Source organism: Danio rerio, chromosome 14 (assembly GCF_052040795.2).
Source record: "Danio rerio strain M-AB ecotype USA chromosome 14, GRCz13ab, whole genome shotgun sequence".
Lineage (NCBI taxonomy): Eukaryota > Metazoa > Chordata > Actinopteri > Cypriniformes > Danionidae > Danio > Danio rerio.
The window spans coordinates 35412501-35432575 of record NC_141034.1 but is presented as its reverse complement, the minus strand read 5'-3'; the positions used below and the strand labels follow the sequence as shown (position 1 = coordinate 35432575).

Below are 20075 nucleotides of genomic sequence, written 5' to 3'. Positions count from 1 at the left end.
AGGGAAACGCTCCGTAACGTTAACTCTGTCAGGTATGTCAGGATGTTTGTTTTCACTGGCAGTATGTTCGTACTGTTTATTGCTTAATGACACTAATGTAATTAAAGCCCGTCTTAATTTAGAATATCATTAGTGAATGCGCCTCACATTAAAAACTAATTTCATTTTCGCTGTCTTTTGTTTTGGCTGTAAGGTAAACAAGTGAACTTACATGCAAGGGCTAGAAAGTTCATGAATGTGAGGTCAAAGTTAAAAAGACTGGTATATTATTTAACCCTTTAACAGGCATTATAACAACTTGGTTGAAGTTTTATTCATAGGTTATCGTTATTATTTTAATTGCTTATTACTATTTATCAGAGTTATGTCAGTATATTATTTAAAACAAGATGTGGGTCAAAAAAAATTATCAAGTAGTGCACCTTAAAGGGTAGCCATTAATGATCTTACATTCCTTTGAATAAAAGTATTTTTTATCTATTAGGAAAAAAAGAAAATCTTAGTGACAACAAATATAATTAGTGACAACAATATTTAATAACTACTATGACATATTAATTTGTGAATTCGCCTCAATTTAAACTGATTTCATTTTCGCCGTCTTTTGCTTTGGCTGTTAACGGTTAAATAATTGAACTTAAATGCCAGGCGTAGTTCATGAATGTTAGATCAGAATTATAAAGATTTGGTATATTTTTTTAAGCCATTACCGTCATGTTTTTTTCTGCAAACTTTAATTAAGTAAAAGTAAAAGTGAGTAAATTATTAGAGCTCAAATCATTGTGCATTTGTTTACATTAGTAGCCTAAATCTAGCTGATAATCTGTTTTTCCAGTCTTCTACAACAAACAGTTGGTAAGCTTGTCAGGCATTTTTCTGCAAGAACAAATGACTAGATAGACATTTCCCTTATAATATAATATAATATAATATAATATAATATAATATAATATAATATAATATAATATAATATAATATAATTTTACAGTTTATTTGGACCTGTAAGAACCTATAAAGAAATGTTCTTTAAAGTAGTGGTGGAGTAAAATTAAATAGTATTAAACTGTATGATGTGCATAAAAACATGTAATTTATTAAATGTAAGAACTGACATGTGCATCTATTTTTGCAGGTTTCCTGGTCCAGGTCTGAAGAGAGTTCATCCACATGGCTCTGAATCCAAACAAAAAACACCAGAACCCGTCATCAGTCAGATCATCGACAAACTCAAGCACATCAATCAGGTGCGTCACACTGTGATGTGATGAAAGGTGTATCTTTTCCATGGCCATGACATTACTATTTTAGAAATAGTTTCTGCTTCTCCAACTTTGCCATTTCAACAACAGCATACGTATGATGGTGCTGCGATTGTCTCAGGTACTGATTATCAGCTTTATTTGATGCTAAAGGGCTAATGTGTGTTCGATTATCATAATGCTTGATCTTTATAGGCATACTGAAAATGACAACATTTACAACATAAAATACAAAAATAATATTAACTGTGTCCTATTTTCTTTGTTTTGTTATTATTTATAATGATTATTTGTTAAAACTACTTTTATATTGTTTTATTTTATACCAGTGTTTGTTTTTCTACCTAAGATTGCTCAAAATGTATCACCTCTGTTTGAGTGGCTCAATTTTTTTATATTCCTAAAATATTAAAAGCAACTTTATAGTTTTGAGTATAGAATTTGTTACATTAAATTAAATAAAAAAATAATAATACTATAAAACAAGATTATACATTGATTTAAAGTATTTGGATGATAATTAGTTTCTATTATATTATGTGATCAAAATTTTGTACTAAAAATAAAGGATTGCACAAATGATCATCTCCATAATAGGATGTGCCATATCATAAAACTTATTTTTTTATGGCAAGCATTTGTGTGTTGCATGAATAGGTTGTTTCAAATTAGATCAATCAGATAGGGTTACTAACTTTATAGTACCTATTTCCTTTAAAAAAAAAAGATATTAAAAACGCTTCTCTAGAGAAATCACAATAAATATACTTTTCACATATTTTACGAGTATTGTTTAGCCCTACTAAAAATACTACTACATTTATTCATTAATTTACATATTATTATAATATTATTTACTCATTAATTAATAAGATGTTTGTTAATGTTTGGTTTTGGCTTTTTCAGAGATAATTATATTGATATCCCGACCGTGACAGAAAAATACTGGAAATTCTCTGTAGACTGATGGCATTTCATGCTGTTCAGCCTTATCATCCTAAAATGTGAGCAAAATCCCCTGTTTTGTCATCACTTTAGACATTACGCTAGATAAACATTCAAATACTAGCTCTAAAGTGGCATTGGTGAAGTAACAATGATTTCTGCTGTTCTGACATTAGCTGCTGATGTGAATGAATGGCGGAAGAAAGTAGTTTGTCATACAATTGGGTTTTTAGACTCTGCATGTTTGATTTTCTTTTTTATATACACGATATTGCCGTCAAACTTGTATAAACACAATATCAAACCCATAGCAGTGTGATATGACTGTATATCATCACTAGTGGGACACTAAGGCACTAATTTGTATTTATTTGTTTATTTTGATCTATTTTTATTAGATTATTTTATTTATATTGAATCTAATTTGTCATATTTTTGTACTTTCTATTTCCTGTTTTGCTTTTGTGAGATTTTATTCTCATTTTATTGTTCTACTCTATTTTGTCTGTAAAAAAACATTAAAGTCCAGAGTAATATGATTAAATTAAATCACATTATCAACCATTTTGTTAAAATGAACACACTGGGTGTTGATTGATTTTATATAATTTTGTCTTTTACAATTCACAAACTTTTTTTTTTTACCAGTAAACTTCTGCAAATAATCCTCCTCTGCATTGGTGTCAGTCATTGCACAGACATGCAGTCATACATAAACTCATCACCTCGGTTTTAACTCGGTCACAACAGTCTGGCTGTCATCACACACACAGATGCACACGTCTGCGTGCTGCTTTATGACACACAGCCTGGTAGATTATCAGCATGTGTGATACGGGCTGCCGGTATCTGTGCATTAATGCAGACAAAGCACAGGCTTTCATTCACTTTCTTCCTTCCTGACTTTAAAAAACAACAGCTGCGTGTCATATCACCTAGTGTGTGTGTGTGTGTGTGTGTGTGTGTGTGTGTGTGTGTGTGTGTGTCAGTGTCAGGGTGTGTCTGCTTATATTTCATGTTCAGTTTGTTCCCTATTGTGAGTGCGATCCTGCATTGATATTTGACTCTTTAGGGTTTTCAGTCTGTATATTCTTGTATTCCTGAGAGAGACGCATCTGGCTCATCCACAGGAAGTTCAGCGGGCGCTTCCTCTGTACCTGGAGGATGTGTGTTTTTGGCTCGGCTTGAAGATATGTTGCAACGCAGTCTGGCTGTGAATGACTATAGGCTATGGTTAGATCGATCCAAGTGTGCGTGTTATTGAAACTTTTAGTCTTTTTCCCCCTTTTACATTTGTGTTATATTGCAGGGAGTCATTTAGCTGACACGTTTATCCAGAGTGATTTACAACTAAGGAATATGACAAGTAACTACTGGATTGTCATTATATAAAGGCAATGGAAGGGGTCAGAATGCAGTCAAGTGCTTTTGAAATAAATAAATGGTATGAATAATAAATTAATATGAGACGACACGGTGGCGCAGTAGGTAATGCTGCCACCTCACAGCTGGTTCGAGCCTTAGCTGGGTCAGTTGGCGTTTCTGTGTGGAGTTTGCATGCTCTCCCCACGTTTATTTGTTTATTTTTATCTATTTTTATCTGATTACTTTATTTACATTTGAGAAAATGGACAAGTGTATGAGAAATTGGACTTTTCCTTCTGTTAAACAGGAGTTGGGGAAAAATATATAGGAGGGCTAATAATTAAGACTTCAATTGTATGGCTGAAATATATATACGGCTCCTGTATATTTCCCCCAATTTCTGTTCAACTGAAGGAAGAGTTTTTTAACACATTTCTGAACATAATATTTTTAATAGGGATGCCCTGATCAGGTTTTTCCAGGGTGTTCCTTATTTTTTATTTAATTTACCTTATTTTATCATTGAACAACTTTGTTAGCAAAAACAGAGCACTTCTGTGAGGTAGCTTTAACAGTCAATTAATAAATAACATAATGCTTCACTTTTGGACTTTAGTACAACAGTTATTAAAAAAATAATAATCATAATCTTCCAATAAATCTTCTAATAAATAATAAAAACAAATAGCACTTCAACCAAAATACCCGGAAGGCATGTAAACAAAAATTAAATAAATAAAAGTGCCTCAGTGTTTGCAAAGCCAGTAATATGCTTTTAGGAACTGCACTCCTAACTCTGTTGTTACTGTTGTCACAGTATCACGTTTTACGGAATGAAAGGTCTGTTTTTCTTAATGAAAACTAACAACTCTACTTTGTCAGGTTTAAGCCTGTTTCTGTTCTCATCAAGGACACTTGCAACGCCATTAAAAGTTCTCATCAACTTTATAATACCTCCAGACCTGAGAAATACTTGTGTTTTCTGCTTCAAGCTGCTTCCATGTTTAACCATTTAACCAATAGCATCTATGCAACAAAGTGACTTCATGCTACACGCATTGCTGTTTCTGTGTGAAGTCAAGAAAGAGGTCTAACTCTGTGCCACCGCATACCTATAGTTGTGGTACAAATTATGAGAATTAACAGGGTTATTCAAAAAGAATACCACAACTTTGAAAATCTGTATTTAATCAAAGAAACATGATGGAACCTTGGATAATCAATCAATGTGAAGAGTACTTAACAAAGTTTTATATATATATATATATATATATATATATATATATATATATATATATATATATATAGCTAATTTCTAATAATCTCTTTTGCTAATTTCTAATAATCTCTTTTGCTAATTTCTAATAATCTCTTTTATCTTTGCCATTATGACAGTACATAATATTTTAATAGATATTTTTCAAGACTCTAGTGTTTAGCTTAAAGTGCAATTTAAAGGCTTAACTGGGTTAATTAGGCAAGTTAGTGTAATTAGGGAAGTCAAAAAATAATGATTTGTTCTATAGACAATTAAAAAACATATTGCTTAAAATCTAATAATATTGAATGTTTTATTATTATTATTATTATTAGAAACTTATTTTATTCTAGCCAAAATTAAACAAATAGGACTTACTCCAGAAAAAAAAATATTATTATAAAAATATAAATATTATAAATATTATATTATTATATTGCAACAACATGCAAATGAAAAGCCATCAGCCTTTCAATTTCTTCATAGGATTGGTGGGTTACATTAGATGAACAGCAGATTGATTTTTTTTAGCACCAGGTTAAACTTTCTGACACCTTTATGCCAATCAAATACATTCAAAAATGAATTATTTAAGAACAAGAATAGACTTGTGCTGAAAACATTTTGGCCAACAGTCTCTTTAGGTGAGGTTAATATTAAAATAAACTAAAAGTAAATGACTATAAAATGATATGGGTGTTAGACTGTTGCACTTTTTTGTGTTGTCATTATGCTTATGTTTATATAGGCCTATTGTTGTGTATGCAATGTTTGTATATTTATAACCACCTCTGAGGAATTCGGGGGTTGCAAGTCACTGGCATTGTTATTTTAGGGGTCGTGAGCTGAAAGGTTTGGGAACTCCTGTTTTAGACATCATTTGGGAAATATTTGTAAAAGAAAAAAATCTCACAGGAGGGCTAATGATTTTGACCTCAACTGTATATTAATTCTATATATAGTACTACATCCTGTGTGTGCACATCTTGCATTAAGGCAGTATATGTATGCATGTTGTAAAAATGTGTGTGTGACAGAGAGCCTCAGCTCGGCCTCACACTCAATGGCCTGATCTGAGCGGATTAGCGCAGTGCTCTTGTTTAAACAGACCTCAGAGACATCAGAGCGGCTCGGGTGAGTTGTGGGTCTCGTCTGCCCTCAGGCTGTGGAGGAGGACACTGGGGTCAAACCTACCATGGGACGGCCCATCATTTTCTCAGTTACTCTGCAAATAGAGCGTCTCTTCTCTTCTCTTCTCTTCTCTTCTCTTCTCTTCTCTTCTCTTCTCTTCTCTTCTCTTCTCTTCTCTTCTCTTCTCTTCTCTTCTCTTCTTGTCTTTTCTCTTCTTTTCTTTTCTTTTCTTTTCTTTTCTTCTCTTCACTTCTCTGCTCTTGTCTTCAATTCTTTATTTTTTCATCTATTTTATTCTCTTTTTTCTCTTATCATCTCTTCTCTTCTCTATTCTATGGTCTGTCATTATCTTGGTTGCCCTACAAATTGAGCGTCTCATGTCTTCTTTCTTTTCTGTTTGTCTCTTCTCTTTAATCCTCTTCTCTATTATTCTGCTCTTTCTCATCACTTCTCTTTTATGCTCCTCTTTTCTTTTCTTTTCTTTCTTTTCTTTTCTTTTCTTTTTTTATCTCTTCTTTTCTCTTCTCTTCTCATCTTGTCTTGTCTCCTCTCTTTTTTTCATCACTTCTCTTCTCCTTTCTCCTCTTCTCTATTCTTCTAATATTTGTTATAACCTCTCATCTTCTCCTTTATTGTCTTCTCTTATTTTATCATCATTTGTTTTCTCTCAGCTTTTATTCTGTTCTCTATTTTCCTCTTCTTTATTCATCTACTCTTTCTTGTCATTTTTCTAATCTTGTTTTATCTTCTTTTTTTCCTCTTCTTTTCTCATCTTTTCTTTCCTTGTCTTTTATTTTCTTCTCTATTCCCCTGTTCTTTTCTCTATCTTGTACTCTTTCTCATCTCTTTTTTTTATTCTCTTCTCTCTTCTCTTCACTATTCTTCAACTCTTTCTTGTCACTTCCCATCTTTACTTTTATGCTCATCTAATCTCTCATCTCATCTCGTCTCGTCTCGTCTCTTCTCTTCTCTTCTCTTCTCTTCTCTTCTCTTCTCTTCTCTTCTCTTCTCTTCTCTTCTCTTCTCTTCTCTTCTCTTCTCTTCTCTTCTCTTCTCTTCTCTTCTCTTCTCCATTCATATGCTCTTTCTTATCACTTCTCTTTTATTATCTTCTTTTTTTCCTTTTCTTGTCTCTTCTTGTCTCTTCTCTATTCTATGGCCCGTCACTTTCTATGCTACTTTGTAAATAGAGCATCTTTTTTCATCTGTTTATTTACTCTCTTTACTTCTTTATTCTTATACTCTGTCATATTCTGTTCTTCTCTTCTCTTCTCTTCTCTTCTCTTCTTCTCTATGAAGGACTGACTCTGACCTTCTTGCCTTCAATTTCTTCCTCATGTGCAGCTCCTGTGAAGTGTCCAGCTGTTGTTTCAAGAGACACTGTCACATAATTTACGTACATGACAAAGATGCACATACAGTATGAGTGAAAGAAGGACATTATTTTATAGAACCCACTTTATATTAACTGTCATCAGCTTATGTTTGATGCATGTACCTACATTGTTCAGGTCTTAAAATTGCTTGTATGTAATTAATTTCTGCAAGTACATGTGTAATTCAACTGTTAATACTACCCCTTATTCCAACATTAAAGTCCCCTATTTAGCTATTTTGTATATGAACCTAAATGCAGTGTAATGTAACTCAGGTAAAACGCCTGCAAAGTTTTAGTGATCAGAAATAATGATAGGTGTAATTATTGTCTCACAACGGGAAAAAAAAAAAAGATTTTGGACTGAAATGAGTTGTGAATAGCGGCAGTCGTACTTCCTACACAAACCTGTGCTGGTTTTTAACAAATTTGCGCAATGTCAGTGCATCTAAAGCAAGTAATCACTTTGCACTTCCAAAAGATGAAAATCTGGCTTGAATTTATACATTAAAAACCACAACATTGCGAATGTTCATTTTACAGTGTGTGGAAGTGCTGAGGAAGCTGCCAGAGGAAAAATTCACAAATCCTAATGCAGGGGTTTCTAAAGTTTTTAGCCCACAACCCCTAAAATAACAATGCCAGTGACTTGCGACCCCCAAATTCCTCAGAGGTGGTTATAAATATACAAACATTGCGTACACAACAATAGGCCTATATAAACATGAGCATAATGACAACATAAAAAAGTGCAACAGTCTAACACCCATATCATTTTATATTCCTTTATTAATTAGTTTATTTTAATATTAACCTCACCTAAAGAGACTGGTGGGCACAATGATTTCAGTCTATTCTTGGTTTAATTTTGGAGACCCTCACTCAGAGACCATTCTCAAAGTTCAGTCATGGCCTGTACTTATTTTTAATGTATTTGACTGCCATAAAGGTGTCAAAAAGTTTAACCTGGTGCTATAAAATCAATCTGCTGCAGCCGATGTTATTGCTGTGTTGTTAATCTAAAGTAAACACATTAAAAATAATTTAAGGGCTGATGACTTTTCATTTGTATGTTGTTGTTTTTACTGTTAAAATTGTTTTATCTTCTGTGAGTTATGGTTAAATATAGTAATTCTAATAGTTTAATAGTAAAATAGTAGAATAATAGTTTAATAGTTCTAATAGTTTAATAATTTAATAGTAAAATTTATTTGATTTTAGAAATCACTAAGCGACCCCCTATCATTGTCTCGCGACCGCCTAAGGAGTCCTGAGCCGAACTTTGGGAACCACTGTCTTAAGGCATTTGTGCTGTTAGTTGTTGACCGGTCACTTTTCTGACCAATGAGTACAAACCTCTCAGAAACGTATGGTTTATAGAGACTGAATACATTAATGAACCATTTTAGTCATTGTGAACAATTGTATAATGCTGCAATTATGAAAATTTTTGTTTTATTGATGCTTAGATTGAAGTAAAATTATAGAATACCTCCAAAACAAACTTAGAAACCATAAAAATAGTATAATGTGGCACATTAAACCTATCCATAACAAAATTAATACCCACACCCATACCCATGTCCCTATAGCCTTTATATTATCCCACCTAAACCTCAATTTAATATTGTTACGCCCAAAATCATGCAATCACTTTAATTATTAACAAATAAAAAGGTTTCAAAAAGAGTTATTTATAGCAATGCCGTTTTGTAGTCATAGTTTGGGGGTGCTCAAACTTTTTTATACAAAGGGCCAAAAACCAAATAACATTGTGGGCCATTTGCCAAAGGCAAATATACCACACTATTTTACAATAAATTTGTCATGGATAATTTCCTAATTTATTTCATAATATTTCAAAATAAATAGAAAATGTTCATTTAAATGGTATTAACTAATGCAGTAGAACTTTTAAAACAATAACTTATAGCAATACAAAACATAATCACATTTATTACACAGTGTAAATCAATGCTGAATTCATTTGTCAAGATGAATCTGCCTTTGACTTGATTTGCTCACCTTTACATTGCCAAGAGACAGGATTTACATTTAAACAAAATCTGATTATTTACACCATTTCTTTGAAGCGTTTATTATCAGTTAGCTATTACAATAAAACAAACAAACAAAGGGTTATATTACATTTAAATTGACAATCTCTAAAGCATCCTCAATATTCTCAGATGGGATGGTGGGCCGAATCAAAGGTTACCATAGGCTAATTTGACCCGCGGGCCCTACTTTGGGCATCTCCGCCATATAAGAAGGGTTTCCAAAAGTAAATAAATTTTTTTTTAATAATTTAATAAAACTTTTTCCACTTTTTCTTTTGTGGGCTAATAATAAGCAACCTCCCTGTTTTGAAGAATGTGGAGATTGTTATCGATTCTGATTTCCCAATCCAGTTTGATTCTGTTTGTTTTGAATGAATTCAAATCTTGATTTGATTCTCAATCCTTCACTTGATTCAGATTAATAAAGATTCAACACGTTTTTTATTGACATTTCTAAATATAAAGAAATGGGAACCTACATTTAAGTGTAAAAAGTTACAAATGGTAAATGAGTAATATAAATTAAGAGTCACAAACCTGTTTTTACAGACCATATTTAATATAAACAATATAGAAAAATCTATTTTTTCCCCCATTTATTTTTCCCTTAGCATGTCTGTGCATAATACCACATGCAGATGTTCAGTATAACAACACAGTTCTCAGATAATAAAATGTAATCACAAACACACAGATGCTGTTGGTCTGGTGACTGTATGATGTCAGGGCTGCTCACGTCTGGAAGGCAAATGGCAAGTGAATCACAAAAGACCTGTATGGCATGTGTGCACCACAGATAAACACTTCCGCAACCCACATAAACACATAAACACACACATTCGTCTCACTACATTAGTGAGGAGATCTCTTAGACTTCCGTTGTTTTTCTAGCTGGTTAAAGATATTTTCTGTCACACAACTCTTCTTCTAAACTTCCTCACAGAAACTTTGGCAAATTACTTAAGTTATTAGTTATTAGTTTTTATTTTTATTAGTTTTAAATGTAAAAATGACTGTTTTTGACCAATTTAAAGCCTTTTTGTTAGTGAGGTTCAGCTAAGTAGTAGTCAACAGGTTTCGCTGTTTTTGACATTTCGGACCACGCAAATTCAGTCATGCATAATACTGTTTGTTTTTGTGTGGAAAGAAAGCAACCCAGGGTTGTTTATTAGACTACGTGCACACATGATGTTATTACTATGGCATTTTCTAAGAATTGCTTGTCAAGTCATTTGAAAGTGCACAATGTCCTAAATGAGATAGAACAGGACAAGACACAACAACGTCCAAAGGCAAAACCAACTACAGTAGTGTTCATTTCTTGTCAAAACTAAATCCTGGCTAACTAAGCCCTTATATATACTGTTTATACTACAAATATATAAACAAATAAATATCTGCTTTTACAGATACCTTGATACAGATGCTGAAATCCACAATAGTTCAAATATTTCTGAAAGCTGCACAATTGAAAAATAATCTTTACAAACATAATTTCACTTGTTAATTTTTATTTGCTTAAGATACACTTAAATAGTTTACTCTTTTGTTCTCCTAGTTCAACTGAGACGTAGAGTCATGTATTTCAGATGATATGCCTTTTAAGATTTTATAAAATGATCAACTCTAAATATCTGTATTACAGCACAGACAATCATGGTATAACCAGATATCTCTGTTTTTCCTGTCCGATTGAGCTGTCCACCAAAATGTCCCCATGTTACAGCAAGCTCAAAACATCCTGCAAATATGTTACAAAAATCTTAGGAAAATCTTTAAAAAAAAATCTTCAAAATCTTAATTAACAATCCAAAACCATACAGTATACCATAGTGATCGTTTTTACCAAAAAACTTTTTGTTAAAATAAAGTGACGTATGTACTGAATCAGGGGTTGGATTTACTGTACAAACATGGCATACATACAAAACAGGCATGAAAATGTGCAAGCACCACGGGCTTTATTTCCAAAGTGCATGGCACTAAAGCAAGGGTGTGTCCGAATCAAGTTTTGCTATTTTGAGCATGTAAATATACGCTCTGTGCTCTGGTGCATGGTCTAACAGGGTTGTGCTTATTCTCTTAACAGGTTATGGGTATGTTTTGAGCATAGCGAGCATTAAACCAATCAGAGTCTCATCTTGTTGTGTTGTGCCATGGCACATTTGCTATTTACATGGCAGACTTTGTAAGTGGAAGAACTGAACGCTTCATGAGGCTCCATTAGCCTACAGTATATATGTAATTTTTTTTCGACACAAACATTTGAGTCAAAACTATTTCTAAATTTAGTTCTGATTTCCAGGAAAACAAATAAATGAACAATAATAACGAAGTGTGGTGAAAAACTTGTTATTTCTATTTATATCTAGGCCCACACGGAATCTGTGCACGCAGAATTCCGCAGATATTTAGCCCATCATTGATTCTTTGTATTTACTTGTGTAAATGTGTGTAAATTGATATTTATTCAGTTTTTTTAATAATCTCAGAACTATTATTGACTAATATGAAAATATTTATATGACTTATTTACTATAGTTTAATATAGTTTGTAAAGTAATATTTTCTGTCTTTTAGTAAATATATTATATTAGAGACTTGCTTTGTTTACCAAATAAAGTGGATCTAATTGGATTTGCATTGTAAACATTAAATACAAGTTAAAAATGTTGGATTTTAAAAATTTTATATATTAAGGTTTTAGTTATGATACTCCCAAAATCATTTTGCATAAATCCACAGATTTTGACCAAAATTCTGTGTACAAATAAAAAAAAATGTCTGCAGATTCCTCCTGGCCCTAGTTATATCTAAACACATATACTATTCTTATGCCCCATATGGTGATGCCTGTGTCTCCAAAACTTGACAGTTGGAAAAATTTAAACTTATTTTCATTAAAACAAATATAAATATGCATATAATAAATAATACTAACAATAATAATAATAATAACATTATTCAAATTGTCATTAATAAATGTGAAAATTAGGGTTGCGTTGGTCTGAAAATAGCAACAAATCGTGCCGTACAAAGTTTGTGCCATATTGCACCAGGTTTATGATAGGGCCCCACTTCCCACACAAAAGTTGCAATCTATTAAAAAACTAACTTGACACAATTTGCACTTTAAGTAAACTATCTGAATTTATATTGATATAATGAAGCCACATCATAATAGTAGCCATAATTATTAATAAATAAATTTACATTAATTTTGGCATACATACTAAAATACTAGAAGTCAAGCTATTAAATGTTGCTCTTACAACTGAGATCGATAACAAGATTTTTGTCAAATAGTGCATATACCATTTTGTATTCTCCTCTTGTTGTCTGTTGTGTTTAGTTACTCCCATGGCATCTATGTGTTCTGTTTGTTTGTTAATGAAAAATGGATACTGCGTTTGGACACTTGCTTTGCTTTTTCACTTTTGCATTGCACAATAGACTGTAACAATGGGATTGTTTTGGATGCAAGTTAAAGCAATAATTTACCCAAAAATAAAAAGTGGTTAAAAACTTTTATAAGTGCCTTAATTCTGTTGAACTGAAAAGAAAAAAAGAAGCTGAAAACCTTTCTTCCATAGTAGTAAAAACAAACACTATGGAAGTCAATGGTTACAGGTTTCCAGCCTTATAAAAATATTGTATTTTCTGTTCAACTTAAGCAATTAAAGGGTGAGTAAATGATGAAAGAATATTCAGTTTTGGGTGAACTGTGCCTTTAAGTAGTTAACTCATGTAAGAATTCTCATACACCACTGAACGCCTGTCAGCACTGAAAATAATAGCTGATAACTTTCAAATGCAACGCTTGCCTTAAATCAATGTTTACATTCAGAAATCATTACATCATCTACATGAAAAGTGATATCGAAAAGTGTAACGGGGCACTTTCATTTACAAGCAATAAACACATTCCTAAAGACAGGGTGACGTACTATTTTCTAATTACCAGCGACACGTCTGTCTCTTGTCCTCCCTCGATTTAACCGCTGTCAGCGTGAACTGGGCTTTAGGGAGACGCTCTTGTTTCCTTTGTTTCACCAGTGCGAACTCAAACATGTTTTAATCAAATGTTCAGTTTAACGTAGCCCTGTGATAATAGTTTACATCTGGTGTTATCTGGCACTCTGTTAATGCGTGCTCTCATTTGTTTCCAATAGTTATTTCCCAGAGCAGACTGACACAGTCCTCATATCAAACTTTTCCTCGGGCTTCAGAAAGCCAGCATCTCATCTTCTAGCCTGCGAGGCTTGTTACTTTTAGCGTAGGCTTCATTTTAGCAGTTGTAGTACTATAAAACATTTTGGGTGTGGAGCCATTTGATTTTATAGAGCAATAAGGTTTTTGGAGGCTAGATTTTGAAATATTTCTCCATATAGCGTGACAAGACCATGTCCCAACGAGTGTTAGTGCAGCGGCACTAGAGATGGCTTGTTGGCTCAGATTTTGGGCCTTTTCTAAAAGAGAGACACCGGGGGCTCTGCTGAACACCAAAAGACAAAACTTTACCCTCCCTCGGCTCTGTAGACCCAGATTTCTCACGCTTAATGCAGCTGATGTAATGGCTGCGCTGGGCCAAGTTTAGAGTAAGCTCGTCTCTATAAATGAAAAAAAAGGACTTGGTGCTCAAGCTATTCCAACTGGGCAAGTGCTCAAAGAGTCTGTGTGTTCTTATCTGCATGCCTAAACATGACTCTCTCTCTCTCAGGGCTAATACATATGAGTTAGCGCATTAGCCAGTGCTGATGGTTTATTGTTTTTTTCTTTTTTTTTAAAGGGTTTCATTTTCTACACTTACATTTTGACCAATAACAGTCTGTAGCCAGCGTTACAATTTGTCCAGGTAACTGAAATAACTTTTAAATAAAGATGTTTTACCTGGTTAGGTCATGGTGTCCTTTTTTACATTTTCAGGTTTCTAAGTAGCGGATGGCGTCATGGTTGAGTAAACTTTAGGCGCAGTGAATGGGAGAGTACAACAAATATTTTTTTTAATGGTTTTTGCTGAAATAATAAAAGAAAAGTGCAATGACGGTATTATCACGACTTTCAGAAAAGGGGGGGAAATAGTGTGAGACTGATGGCGACAGCCAGAGGAGAAAATAATGTCAAATTTACTCTCAACCCCACAGATGCTGCATTACAAACACCTCACATAAGCGGTAATTCATTTTTTGTAATTTTACGCAAAGATTATATGATACAGTCATAAATGCATATAAATATTCATACATTTCTTTAAAAATCAAAGTATTAAAAACTTTCAAGCATTTAAGATTATGAGGACCTTAATGGTGCGTCATAACAGTCTTGTGAAAAGGGTCCATTGATAACACGTGTTTATTAGTTTTGCTCTTTGTAATGATGCAAACAAAAATAAAACTTAACGTTGGTTATCATTATTAGGATTGATGGTTTCTAATTCATTCATTCATTTTCCTTTGGCTTAGTTCCTTATTAATCTGGGGTCGCCACAGTGGAATGAACTGCTGACTTTTCCAGCATATGTTTTACGCAGCGGATGCTCTTCTAGCTGCAACCCAGTACTGGGACATTTATATACACACTCATACACTACAGCCAATTTAATTAATCCAATTATCCTATAGTGCATGTCTTTGAACTTTGGGGTAAACAGGAGCACCCGAGGAAACCCACGCCAACATGGAGAGAGCAAGCAAACTACACAAAGAAATGCCAACTGGCCCAGCCCAGACTCAAACCAGAGACCTTCTTACTGTGAAGCAACAGTGCTAAATACTCAGCCAGTGTGCTGCCCATTGATGGTTACCGTAGAGGACAATTTACAAAAGTTTATAGCTTTTGTTTAAAATTTTCAAATAAAAATGTTTTAGCAAAAAATTTTCAAGTCAATTAAAATCTTAAATCCTGGAAAAAATATATGCATGTATGAAGTGACATTGTTTTTTATTCCACCATTTTTTGAGTATTTTTGTACATAATTGTTTGAAGCTGATTTGGTCTGTTTTAACCATTGAATTAACTGAATAAACATAGAATTGAGCATTCTTTAATGCATATGATATACTTAGAAACATTTCAATGAACAACAATACACAATGATGATTCGTGTCCGTGTGTTTTAAGTAGTATAAATGTGTAATTATGAGTAAAAAAAAATCAAATGTCATAAAACACCTATAGTATTATCAAAAGCAATGATAAAGTTGATACTTATGGCCTAGTGGCAGTGCTTAATTTGTAGATGAATAATTCCCGGAACAAAATAAAAGTTACCGTGACCAACGTCCACCAAACAATTTCAGTTTTCCCGGAACAAACAACATTAGTTGGTGATGCAAAAAAAGCACATTTCAGTTATAGGTCAGTCATCGTTAATAAGAACATGTAGCTACAAACAAACATAGCTATGAACAATCACTATTCATTTCACTTCACTATTATGTGCCAAGTAAAAAAATAATAATTAAATGACTCGCTCTGTTTAATCTTCAAGAAGAGCCCACAGTTACCTCTTCCGTCATGTTTTCTGGCTGATTACTTTGTTTCTGTCTCCTGTTTTCCTGATCCATTCGTGCAGTTTCACCTTCTCAAGATCCCTTTTGATCAGGCTCATCCACAGATTTACTCATGGTTTTAAAGAAATGAGTATATGCTTGACTGCCTCTTTGCCATTTTGAAAATACAAATATTATTTAGGTTGGCCATTATGCCATCATTTATTTTCGTTGCTCACTGTGTGAATTTTGCTTTAACTTGCACATGGAAACCACATTCATGTGTGCGTGCATACACAATCCAGATAGCCTTCGCTTACGCTCATTCACATTCTCTCGCGCACACACAAACAGACAAATCCAGAGTTCCAGAGTTCAAGTCCAGGCTCAGCCACCTTTCCTAATCCCATTCCCCCTTTTTCTCTCCAACTTCACTTCCTGTTTTTACAAACTGTTTTGTCAAATAAACCTATAACAAAAAGTCAATAGCTAATTGCCGCTGTGCATGATGGAATAACCAATTTATTAATTAATTGTTTTTTTTTTTATGTTTTCTGTAGCATGTACTTTACCACATAATAATTTTTATTTGTGTGTGTGTGTGTGCGTGCGTGCGTGCGCGTGTGCGTGTGTGTGTGTGTGTGTGTGTGTGTGTGTTTATCAACCATTGTGTCTGCTTGGCGGAAATGGCAGAGATGTTCATGGATGAAGCTCATAGCAGCACACACCCTCAGTCTGTCTTCATGTGTGTTTTTGTTTGTTCCCGTTGCTGTCAAACATTCACTCATGCTGATCTGTAAAGTCTGCAACAGCTCTTCATGTTTATACAAGATTGGTGCGTCATTTGTGGACAGTTTACTTCCTTTGAGGGGAGCTGTTAAACTGCAAATCCTCCTCCACAGTTTGTTGTTAAAAATGAAACTTAATAAATGGGTAAAATGTCCCTGAGATTAGTGTGCGGCTAAACAAAATCACCCTCCGTTAAACTTTTAAGGACTAATATAGTGAAACAAAGTTTCCAGAGACAGACTCAAGTAGTTTGTCTGTCCACAATGAAAGCAAACACGCACAATCAGAATAAACTCAAGGATTAATATTTATAGATTTATTTGGATTGGACATTCTGACCAATACCTGTCTGTAGCCAGCATTGCAAATTGTCCAGTCAACTAAAGCAACTTTTAAATAACAAAGATGTTTTAACAGGTTAGGACATGAAGTATTGAAAACACATGTGTATTTATTAGCTTTGCTGTTTGTAATCTTGTAAACAAAACTAAAACTAAAGGCTCATTATCATTATTAGGATTAATGGTTTCTACAAAGAACAATTCAGAAAAGTTTTATGATTAAAAAAAATGTTTTAGATGATTAAAATGTTGATATTAAGACAATGGGCCCTATCATACACCCAGCGCAGTGTGGCGCAAGGCATGGCGCAATAGTCTTTTGGTAGTTTCAGCTTGGCACAAGAGTCGTTTTGAGGCATTGCGCTACGCTGTTTAAATAGCAAATGCATTAGCGCTAATTTGTGCGCCCATAGGCGTTCTGGTCTAAAAAGGAAGGCGTTCTGAGGCGGACCGCTCGCACGTTGCTATTTTGAGAAACTACAATAGATTTTTCATTAGACCAAAACTAACCCGGTCTAAACTCCGACTTTATTCTCAAAACACACCTATAACTCATTGATAAAATAAACTCAACCCTTTTAGACCATGCGCCACTGCGCAAGGCAGATTTCCAGTCCTTGAATTAGCAAAAATTAAAAAATTAGTCCTGACACGCCCTGAAAGCGTTTGCGCCCTGCGTTTTGCGCTCTGCACATGGACCGTCAAAATAGAGCCCAATATTTTCAAGTAAGTTTATGGGTCAAAATTGTGAGATACAAAGTTGAAATATTAGGAGCAAAAAACAGAATTGCAAAACAGTAGACATATTGTAAAAAAATATTATAATACATTGCATTTTGGCTACTTGCAGTGGTTAGCACTGTCACCTCACAGCAAGAAGGTCGCTGGTTCGAGTCCCAGCTGGGTCAGTTGGCATTTCTGTGTTGAGTTTGCATGTTCTTCCTGTGTTCACGTGGGTTTCCTCCAGGTGCTCCGGTTTCCCCCACAGTCCAAACTCAAGTGCTATAGGTGAATTGAATAAAATAAATTGGTTGTAGTGTTTGTGTGTGTGTGTTTTCCAATACTGGGTTGCGTCTGGAAGAACATCAGCTATTATTATTCGCTTGACTATGTATTATTACAGAAATTCATAGCTTATAGTTAACTGCTGTTTTTCTGTTTATTTATGCTTTCAAATAGCTTTATAAGATTTTGATCTCAGTTCTGTTTGATTTTAATGTTAATTTTAAGTACATTTTAAGTGACCTTTTTAATTTTTTCAGTCATTTGAAACAATATGTTTTATAATCTGGTTAGCTCATGTAAATTACAGTTCAAAAATAGATTAATGAGCTGCTGTCGTTTGTTTATTGTTTTATAAATATACTGTACGCTCACCGGCCACTTTATTAGGTATACCTTACTAGTTCCAGGTTGAACTCCCTTTTGCCTTCAGAACTGCCTTAAACCTTCATGGCATAGATTTAGCAAGGTACTGGAAAATTCCTCAGAGATTTTTTTCCATATTGACATGATAGCAGCACGCAGTTGCTGCAGATTTGTCGGCTGCACATCTACGATGTGAATCTACTGTTGATACAATCTACTGTTGATACAAGGCAGGATGGATCCATGCTTTCATGTTGTTGACACCAAATTCTGACCCTACCATCCGAATGTCGCAACAGAAATTGAGACCAGGCAGCATTTTTCCAATCTTCTATTGTTCAATTTTGGTGAGCCTGTGCGAATTGTAACCTCAGTTTGCTGTTCTTAGCTGACATTTATGTTAGCGAGCAGTTGAACGTCTAATACCTAATAAAGTGGCCATTGAGTGTATTTCTTAAAATGTACTTTAATGTTCATAATTTGATCCATATTTGATCAGTTTTCAGCTCAGTTATTGCAATGGATTTTTACAGGACTTTCTCTTTATTTTTTTCTGTGGTATGTGTGGGTCATATAAGCCAATATTGTTTGAACACTGGGGACAGAGTGAGCGAAAAATGAATATATTTTCCATAAAGTGCTGCCCTCACATGTATAGTTGAATTTACGCACACTGCCAAATTAGATTTTCATATTTAGGAAAATATGTCTTTCCGCTGGTGCCGTCATCAGGACCATCTGGACTTTCCAAGGTATTGAGTTACTGTTAAAAAAAAAAAGCCCGTTCCCAGCGGAGCTCAAAGGATAGTGGTGAAACACTGCAATTATCTGATTGGTCTTTGATTATAGAAGTTCCCTCCAGCGCTGAGATGTGTCTACCATGTGTAGGGCAGAGAGGTGAGCATATATTACATGCGGCTTCTCATGTTAGCCTACTTTTGTGAAAAATTAGATGCTGCGTTTTTCTTTTTCTTTTTTGCATACTATGAGACAACTCTAGGCTAGATATCTTTCATGCACACTCACTTTTTTTTCGCTAATTTCCTGGCTGGAAGTGTTCTCTGCTTTTCTTTTGCTAGTTTTGTGCCCTCACTTTCTTTCTGTCTTTGAACTCCACCCTACATTTCTTATGCTTTTTCTCCCATGTTAATCCCACTTTGGTTGCCGCTCTCCTTCCTGGCTGCGTTGAGTTGTATGTGACACACTCCAGTCCTGCAGCCCTGCTTGTCTCTAATTAGATCCAGCGGTGGAGATGGAGAGAAAGATGGAGGGAGAGAGAGAAGGAGGGCCGCAGGTGAAGCAGGAGAGCAGACAGCAAAACAAACCAGAGCTCTGCATTCCAGCACGCTCCCTCCGCTGACTCCAACACCTCATCTACTCACTTAAAGAGTACCAAAACGTACCATGCTTGAAAAAAACACACCTTTTCACATTAGATGAGTACAGTTGTCAATAAATATACAACTAATAGTAATTTATCTTAATGAAAACTGACTTTCCTGAGCAAAACATGGCTCACACATTTTTACAATACCTTTTTTATGCTAAACTGATTCATTATTTTGGAATTTTACTGCATTTCAATGATTCAATGTAGCAGTACATTATTTTTCCCCAGTTTCTGTTCAACAAGGAGAAGATTTTTTTCAACACATTCCTAAACATTCTAGTTTTAATAACTGATTTGTAATAA

The 20075-nt window shown here is 34.2% G+C and overlaps 1 protein-coding gene across 2 annotated transcripts in view; it reads left to right on the top strand.

Moving 5' to 3' along the window:
- The window catches only part of gpc3 (glypican 3), a 296476-nt gene that overhangs the window by 201653 nt on the left and 74748 nt on the right, over positions 1–20075 (top strand). For both annotated transcript variants that reach the window (XR_015506644.1, NM_001305618.1), the window contains exon 6: positions 1133–1244. Coding sequence is in view for 1 of the 2 variants with exons in the window: in NM_001305618.1 (NP_001292547.1) it covers positions 1133–1244 (112 nt within the window). In the remaining variant the exon portion in view is untranslated. The remainder of the gene's footprint in view (positions 1–1132; positions 1245–20075) is intronic.